At 45.2% G+C, this 9,725-nt stretch overlaps 1 protein-coding gene across 1 annotated transcript; it reads right to left on the bottom strand.

The window, feature by feature from the left end:
- Positions 5,357 to 6,535, bottom strand: LOC109821779 (glycine-rich cell wall structural protein-like). The gene has a single exon (XM_020387937.1). It carries the CDS (start codon positions 6,533 to 6,535, stop codon positions 5,357 to 5,359), a length of 1,179 nt encoding a protein of 392 aa, XP_020243526.1.

The following is a 9,725-nucleotide window of genomic DNA, read 5'->3' as shown; positions in this document are numbered from 1 at the left end:
CCGTGGTGGTCGACCGTGGCGGTCGACCGTGAACTGATATATGAAAACCTAGGTTTTAAAAATAGTTTGTTGATTTTAAAACACTATTTAAAAATATCAAATAAATTCTAAAAAATATAAAACTTTGTGAAATGATTGTAGACATGATAATAAACATACTACAATGACTGGTTTCCAAAAAGGACTTTCCGAATGAAAAATATCGTCATTTTATAAAATAGGCCAAAACATGAAAATATAAACATGTGAATTTTGACATTTTGGCTAAACCATATTTTGAAACTTTGCACAATGATTATGTAGACTTAATAAAATATGTATATGATTATTGTTAAGTCCAAAAACTAAGAGTACAATATTTTTACAAATACAATAGAAAGTAAAACGTATGAGTATGTATATGAAAATATATTTGTTTCATATCTAAGTAGTTAAACCAAATCACAATAATAAATATGAAATATGTAATTTCATATTTATAAACATAAAAACCAAAACTTGTGTTGTATATATATATGACTACATATATATACAAGGAAACTAATAAAATGTGTGTGTATATGATATTGAGTTTAGAATATCTAACACACATAATATAAATCTAAACTAATATACCCAAGCAATCTTGATTTTCAATAAGCTTGACTTGGTACACTATGCGGATGAAGCTGAACTTGGATCTTGAACTTGAATTGCATAAGCTTCACTCCAGAATTCCGCCAACCTCCATTTGATATCGTCGTTGAAGCGCTATTCCATCCATCCTCCAACATATTGTTTGCCTAGAATAAATATAAAACATAAATACTAGACAAACAATATTAGATATAAATTGTTTGTAAATCATCATCAAAACAAGAAGGCCAATATAGAGGAGGAGGAGAAGCCCGTCAGTGCTCAAACCCAAATCAACCGAACGCTAGCTTATGAAGAGATGAAGAAGTCGGCCAAAATCAAGAGCTTCTGAAGAGTTTTTATCTTAGCAAAGTTGAGGAGTTTGAGAGTTCTTAGAGGAGAAGAATTTCTGAAGTGGAAGAACTCTTGAAGAGATAGAGTTTGGGGAAGAAGAAGAAAGCTGGAAGTTGAAGAAAACTGAAAATAGGGGAAGAGATAAGAGGCTGGAACCGAAAATTAGAAGAAGAAAAAGGAATAGGGACTTAAGTCCCCAAGATCAGCCCCCTGACCTGCTCTTATGCGGGTCGGATCGTCGCCTGACCCGTGAGCACGCGGGTCGGATAGATCTGACCCGCGCTCGCGCGGGTCGGATAGATCTGACCCACGTTCGCGCAGGTCCGATCGATCTGACCCGCATTCGCACGGGTCGGGCATGATCCGGTGGTCGTTTTGTTGTATTCCCCCTCTGCTTTCACCCACTTTCATACTCTCGGGTAATTTTGTGGAATTTTAGCTCATATTCGGAATATTCGGGACCCACTTTCATACTCCCGGGTAATTTTGCGGTATTTTCGCTCATATTCGGAATATTCGGGATCCACTTTCATACCCCCGGGTAATTTCACGGTATTTTCTCTCATATTCGAGATATTCGAAACCCACGTATACTCCAAAGGGCATACGAGTCTAAACTGTTTTCCACTCTCGATGGAAAGTTCCTGGAGAATATTACGTGTAATAATTCTTAAGGATAACCCGGCAACCTCCAATGGATACACGAGGTTAAACTGATTCCCGAAACTCCCAGGAGTATACGAGTATAAACTGGTCCTCCTTAGGTCAACGCGAAACCCTAAGGTCAACACCGGTCAACGCGTAGCCCTAGGTCAACGTTGATCAACGCGTTGCGATGAGAGTCAACGTCGATTGATATAAAACCCTAAGGTTAATGCCGGTCAACGTGTAGCCCCAGGTCAACACCAGTCAACGCATTATGATGAGAGTCAACGTCGATTGATATGAAACCCTAGGATCAACGTTGGTCAACACGTAGTCCCAGGTCAACGCCGGCTAACGCGTTGCGACGCAGACAGTTAGTTCAAAATCAACTCAATGACACGAGCCAAAATCAACCTACTAATTTCGATTTGATACTTCGACAACGGTCAGGCGATAAATGCAGTATCAGAAGAATTTTAGCTATTCAACAAAGTACTGAATGGGCTGAAATGCGGAGAAGTCAAGAACTGAAGCCAGTTATAGGTTCTTTAACACCGATTAAAGGTGGGGTCTATCATATCCAAAGCATTCCAGACTCCTCTATAAAAGAATGAGGGTGAAACACTTTAGAGGGGGTATCTGTAGGCGTCTAAAATTGCCTATGAGAGCTCGCACGAAACTCAAAGCAAAGAGTGGACAACTCAAGAAGGTTTACCCAATCAGCTCGCGCGCGTCAATCAACACGCACACGTCAATCAGCTCGTGAGCGTCAGTCAAAACGCGTGCATCAATCAACACGTCCATATCAACCAATGCGTGCACGTCAACCAACACGCGTACGTTAGGTAGCCCCAAGTGACCGACGTGGTCGACGGTCAGTCCCGCAACGAAGCATACAAGTCAACGAATCGACCAAATACATGAAACAGTGAAAAGTACAAATCCCGAAAAGAAAAACGTCAAAAGAAAAGGAGCTCGACGGAGGCGGCGGACCCGCGCCAGCGCGGGACGGCACAGGCCGACCCACGCCAGCGCGGGTTAGATCTATCCGACCCACGTAAACGCGAGTCAGATGTGTCCGACCCGTGCAAGCGTGGGTCGGATCTGTCCGACCCATGCAAGCGTGGGTCAGATCTTGCCGACCCGTACCCTCGCGAGTCAGCAAGGCCCGTCACGCAGTCCAGAGCCCGAAATGCGTTTTTGATGGTTTTAAAACGGTTTTCGCAGGATTTATCTGTTTCAGCGGTTCCCAACTGATTTGATATCATCCACAAATGTGGATAGGTTGTTGTTAACTGAAGATAAGGCCAAATCACTCATTCTCATCCAAATACCCACACCCGAGGCCTATAAATATCAGCCTAAGACCTCCATTTTACAGATCGAGAATTTTATCAAGAGGACGAGGTGCTGCTGGATTGAGGAGTCAAGGAGCATGAAATTTCAGCGAAGGCCAACAAGATCCCGACGAACTTCAGCATAAAGGAGAAGTCTTTCGAAGGATCCGAAACCCCATACGTCCGTTCCTTGAGATTAGGCTTAGTCTTAATCTCGAAAAGAGCTACTGATTTTGCTTGGTCGATTTCAGAGCTTCAAGCGAATACTTCCTTGGTGAAGTAGGAGCTCCGTTAATTTTCCGACAACCGGATCCGATCCGCGGTCGTTCACGGATAAACCCCGTCAACGGCGAAGAACCCACGCAAGCAAGAGCCGATAAACGATTCTTGTGTTTATTTTCAAGAGAATTGTAACTTTTATTTTTTGTTATTTGAATTCGTTGTAAACGATTAAAGTTATAATGAAATCGATAATGAATGCGACTTTCGACGAAAACAAAGGAGTTTTTTTATCATTAATTGGATCACTAAATTTTTCTTAAGGTTACCAACTATACTACTGATGAGTCCCTCTTCAAATCCTACTTTCATGTGAAAATAACCGTTACATTTTACTTTTCATGTATAAAAGTAACAATAATAGTATTGAAAAGACTTGTGAAATAGTGGAGAGAGTGGAGGGAGGAGGTCATTTAAGATATTAAATATAGAGAATAAAGGTATTTAATTAAGAAATAATAAGATAATTATTAAAAATAATTATTTTTTATTTAAGTATGCATGTATGTTCATGTATATATGTGTTGTACGTAAGTATGCATGTATTTTGGAGGATGTATGTCTAAACTTGAATTGCAGGGTGAGTTTAATTTAAAAAAAACCTCTTAAGTTTGAATTTTCCCAAATAACCCTTTTAATTTTTTAACTGTCACAAAACCCTCCTTAAATTTTGGGGTCCTTAGAAAAACTTTTCAACTTTTAACATCTTAAAAAAAATTAACCATATTTTTCACATGGTTAAGTAAAATTACGAAGGCAAATATTTTTCCAAGTGATAATTGGTTTCCACGTTTTGGGGAGTTTTTTTAGAAAACATAATGTTAAAAGCGGGTCTTCTGAGAACCCTAAAACTTAAGGGGCTTCTGTTATATTTTAAAAATTAAGAGGAATTATTGACAAATGACGAATCTTTGGAGGGATTTTCTAAAAAAAAAAATCTCCTTTTTAGTTGGATGGCATCGAGTTGGAAAGTTATAACTTGGAAATGGGAGTGTGGCTCTATTGGTTTATAAGTGGGGTCAATATGTTAGTTGGGGCAAGTAGATGCATAGTCTTATTGACCGAAGTAGTATCACATAACGCCATTTCGGTTAAGGGGCTGTTTGATTGTATGTTTTTACCATGTAAAAAGATGTAAAGTATAAAAAAGTGGGTCCCAATGTCAGCTTTCATCACTTTCAATTGTTTGTTTGTAGTTGTGAAAATAATATAAAGTGATTCATATGCTGATGTGGCTTGTAAAGAGATTTCATAAAAAAAAGACATGATTTTAGGAGAAAGCTGATATTGAAATTAGGAAAAAAAATTATAAAAAATAATTCCAACCAATATGATCATTTGAGAAGGGACCACTTTTTACACTTTCCAAACAAACAATTAAAGTTACATTTGCAAACCAAACAAGCAATTTATGATTCTAATGGAATCAAAAACAAACAAAGAAAAGTATAAAAGTAAAATTGATGAGGTGGACAATAACTTTTCAAGTTGTGTCATAAATACACAACTTTACCAACAACAACCAAACAACCCCTAAGATGGATTCGCGCATGGTGAATGATGCTGACTTGATACATATATCACTCTTCTTCATCATTTTCCTGTAACTCATTTTGATGTGTTCCATCTTGTCATGAAAGACTTGATCCCTAACATGGCATCCTGACTATAGTAATATTCTTTAGTTTAGTCATGATGGAGGCAATGATCAACTAATAAGAGAGAGTCTAGCGACAATCGTATATGGTTAGACGTTCGAGCTGGAATTTAACCACGTGTCCTCTTGTTTCCTATTTGAAAGGATACCAAATTATGGGTTGGTGTTGGTGGTGTGGTTGAGGGATAATTATCATCATGCTCCTTGTATTATTCAGCTTGTAGTACGTTTTTTTTTAAATTACCTATTGGCGCTGAAGTTCACTTTTCCGTCCAATTCCAATAATTCCCCTCCTTCAATGTAATTATTAGTTTTTCCACTATAAATTTTACTTTATTTTTAATTAGTGAATTTTTATTGCACAAAGACTACTGTTTATTGAGAAGAAATTTACTACGAGAAGAAACTCTTAAAAAAATTCTGGATTATTGTATTCTAATGCCATTGATAAAGACTTTAGGAAGCAACTCTATACTACAAGAAAGATTCGCCGCCGTCCCGACCACGCCGCCGCCGTCCCGACCACGCCGCCGCCGTCCCGACCACGCCGCCGCCGTCCCGACCACGCCGCCGCCGTCCCGACCACGCCGCCGCCGTCCCGACCACGCCGCCGCCGTCCCGACCACGCCGCCGCCGTCCCGACCACGCCGCCGCCGTCCCGACCACGCCGCCGCCGTCCCGACCACGCCGCCGCCGTCCCGACCACGCCGCCGCCGTCCCGACCACGCCGCCGCCGTCCCGACCACGCCGCCGCCGTCCCGACCACGCCGCCGCCGTCCCGACCACGCCGCCGCCGTCCCGACCACGCCGCCGCCGTCCCGACCACGCCGCCGCCGTCCCGACCACGCCGCCGCCGTCCCGACCACGCCGCCGCCGTCCCGACCACGCCGCCGCCGTCCCGACCACGCCGCCGCCGTCCCGACCACGCCGCCGCCGTCCCGACCACGCCGCCGCCGTCCCGACCACGCCGCCGCCGTCCCGACCACGCCGCCGCCGTCCCGACCACGCCGCCGCCGTCCCGACCACGCCGCCGCCGTCCCGACCACGCCGCCGCCGTCCCGACCACGCCGCCGCCGTCCCGACCACGCCGCCGCCGTCCCGACCACGCCGCCGCCGTCCCGACCACGCCGCCGCCGTCCCGACCACGCCGCCGCCGTCCCGACCACGCCGCCGCCGTCCCGACCACGCCGCCGCCGTCCCGACCACGCCGCCGCCGTCCCGACCACGCCGCCGCCGTCCCGACCACGCCGCCGCCGTCCCGACCACGCCGCCGCCGTCCCGACCACGCCGCCGCCGTCCCGACCACGCCGCCGCCGTCCCGACCACGCCGCCGCCGTCCCGACCACGCCGCCGCCGTCCCGACCACGCCGCCGCCGTCCCGACCACGCCGCCGCCGTCCCGACCACGCCGCCGCCGTCCCGACCACGCCGCCGCCGTCCCGACCACGCCGCCGCCGTCCCGACCACGCCGCCGCCGTCCCGACCACGCCGCCGCCGTCCCGACCACGCCGCCGCCGTCCCGACCACGCCGCCGCCGTCCCGACCACGCCGCCGCCGTCCCGACCACGCCGCCGCCGTCCCGACCACGCCGCCGCCGTCCCGACCACGCCGCGAGCCCAATCACGCCCCCACGGCTCCTCCTCCGTCATCGCAAATCTGCCGACTCCCCCTCGCCACATTAACAATGGATGCCTCGTCTTCTCATCGTGACATTCTCTTAGAAGCCGCCTCCTCGAGCGAGCAACAATGGGCAATAATAACACCATTTGCTGAGAAGGTAATACATTTTATTATGAAAAATTATACAATTTGCAATGATGAAGATTACATACTTCAATCTGCTGAATTGTCCATGTTACTTACAAATTGCTTGTTGAACCACTGGGAAAAATCCTCTGATGAATTGAAAAATCTTCCTAGAGTAAGAAAGAGTCTGAAGGGAGGCAAAATTTGCTAGAGGGGAACTAGCATCAATTCTAAGGCATTTTTCACATTCACGTTGGCTCTGATATGTAATGACTGAGGCCATCTTCTTTGACGAGCATTTGGTCAAAGGTGTTGAAAAACGCACATAATATGAGTAATAGCATATCTTGGTATCAATCGTGTCTTGTCTCTTAAGAAAATGTTATGTCTACTCTTTCATACGCACTAAGGAGAAAATGGTATATCTACTCTTTCATATGCACTAAGAAAATGTTATGTCTACTCTTTCATACTTTCAGAATCCTCCCATCTGCTGCTCTTGTGGAATCTGATTATGCATTGATTAATGCTCATAATGTCCTTCATCACCAAAGCACGTCTTTGGGAAAATTAAGCTTTAGAAACATTCACGTTGTTAACATTGTTCATAGGCTCTTATTATATCCTCTTAGTTATGTTAGTTTTATTCTCTTATAGTAAAGTTTTATTTTCATTGGCGAGTGTTAACTTGTTCATAGGCTCTTATTAAAATTTGTATGCTTTTTTAATTATGACAGAATTGCGTAATGGGAGATATTGAAATGACGGACATTGCACCCGATGGCTCTATCTTAGACACTAGTATTCCACTAGATGATATTACTCCATTTGAAGGGAAGGAGTTTATAAGTGATAAAGATGCATACAACTATTACAATGCTTATGCAAAGAAGATTGGGTTTGGAATTCGCAAAGACACTTTGGAGAAGTCAAAGAAGGCTTCAGGGGAGATTCATTCCAGAACATTTGTATGCAACAAAGCAGGGAAAAAGAAGGTGCCGAGAGAAAATGAAAGTGGAATAATTAACAACCGCCGACCGGAAACTAGACTTAATTGTGATGCAAAAATGAAGATTAGGTTGACTTCTTCAAAAACGTGGAAGGTTACTAAGTTTATTGCAGAACATGTTCATGCTTTAACAAGTCCTGACAAAGTAGCACATCATTATTCTCACAAGCAACGACATCGATCAAAGACTTGTAGAAGCTTCATTGATAGCTTGCATGAAGAGGGAATGAAGCCCTCTATTCGACATCATAGCACGAAGTCTAAGGGAGTTCATTCCCTTAGCACAACGTTACATGCGGAACGGATTTAGACAATCCGCATGCTAGCCCGACTCAAACGGTAGTCGGTAAAGGCTAATCAAACCCGTTGAAGGCTGGGGGTTAGCCAAAAATCCTAAAGTCAACACCTAACACGTGTCGCCGGGTAGCCTATTCCCGTAACAATGGCGAAGTCTATGTATTCGACATCATAGCACGAAGTCTAAGAGAATTCATTCTCTTAGCACAACGTTACATGCGAACGGAGTTAGACAATCCGCATGCTAGCCCGACTCAAACGGTAGTCGGTAAAGGCTAATCAAACCCGTTGAAGGCTGGGGGTTAGCCAAAAATCCTAAAGTCAACACCTAACACGTGTCGCCGGGTAGCCTATTCCCGTAACAATGGCGAAGTCTATGTATTCGACATCATAGCACGAAGTCTAAGGGAGTTCATTCCCTTAGCACAACGTTACATGCGGAACGGATTCCGACAATCCGCATGCTAGCCCGACTCAAACGGTAGTCGGTAAAGGCTAATCAAACCCGTTGAAGGCTGGGGGTTTGCCAAAAATTCCATGAGTATTATGGTCAATCATTTCAAACGAAGTGAGGAATCATAATAAAGATAAAGATAAATCAGTTCCATTAAAGAGAATCAAATGTCAAGGTTTTCAGCAAATAAAATCATACATCAAGCCCATGGCTAAGAACCTGCTGACTGAATTCAGACAGCTTCTCATCATAAGAGCGTCTAAGCTCCTCCTGCAACTCAGCTCTGACAGACTCTTCGTTCGCGGCTAAAGTCCTCACAGCAACCTCCTCTGTCTCAGCCAGTGTCTGCTTCAAGGACTTCAGCTCATCAGATAAAGCAGCATGTGCTTGCTGATTTTGCATCTTTGCGTCTTCCTTCTCACGGAGTTCTCGTCGGAGCTGATCTATCTGAGAATCAAGCTCCTCAAGGGAAGATGATCTAGTGGCAAGATCAGCCTCAACTCGATCTATGCGGCCCCGCTGCACCTGAATCTCGAGCTCGGCAACCATCCGAGTACTGCGCCATGTCTGTAAGCGAGCATCCAACTCGGCAGCAACGAATGAAGAGGCACCTGTATCCCGGAGCTCATGAAACATCTGAAGCTCACGCTCTAAGCGATCAAGGTCATCAACCATAGCCGTCGCCAGATCCGGACATCCTATGTCCCTAATCAAATTTATCTTGGAATCGAGGTAGGGCTTAAATTGGCGAAGAGAAAGTCCGTCATGGAGGAGTTTGCCAATTATAGCAGTCAGGGAGGAGAAATAAGAGCGGACTTCTACGCTGATGATGATCTTCTCAGGGTCATTCCCCGATAACAACTCCTTAACGAGGACATGAAGCTGAGAAGGAAACCCTACACAAAGAAGAGAAATTCGTCAAAAGCCTCAATAAGGAAATGAATGGCTTTGCTCAGTTAATTAAATTATACCTCCTCCCCCTCGAGTCACTGGGGGTGGTGGAGATGTAACGACTGTAGCTGCATCGACTGGTGGAGTTGGTCGTACAGCCGGCTCAACAGGGTCAGCCTCAACAAAAGCCCCTGTTAGGCACAAAACAGAAACATCATATTATAGTTGCATTAGTCAAGGAATTGGCTAGTCCTATAGTTAGCTTGAGAAGAGGCACGCACCTTCAAAATAACCGTTCCCGGGAGTCTGAGGGAGTACAGACTCAGGAACATATCCTGAGGCGGCTGGCCATCGATCTGAGGAGAGTCATACATGAAGCAGAACATAGAAGTGTCCATAGGCAGGCCCTCCCCATCGAAGTCATCAATCGAAAAATCTGACA

Source organism: Asparagus officinalis, chromosome 8, assembly GCF_001876935.1.
Source record: "Asparagus officinalis chromosome 8, Aspof.V1, whole genome shotgun sequence".
NCBI lineage: Eukaryota > Viridiplantae > Streptophyta > Magnoliopsida > Asparagales > Asparagaceae > Asparagus > Asparagus officinalis.
This window is presented reverse-complemented; position numbering and strand designations above follow the sequence as displayed.

Bases quoted from the DNA above. Each gene is read 5' to 3' on its own strand.
- LOC109821779 (XM_020387937.1), bottom strand. From the start codon at position 6,535: ATGACGGAGGAGGAGCCGTGGGGGCGTGATTGGGCTCGCGGCGTGGTC.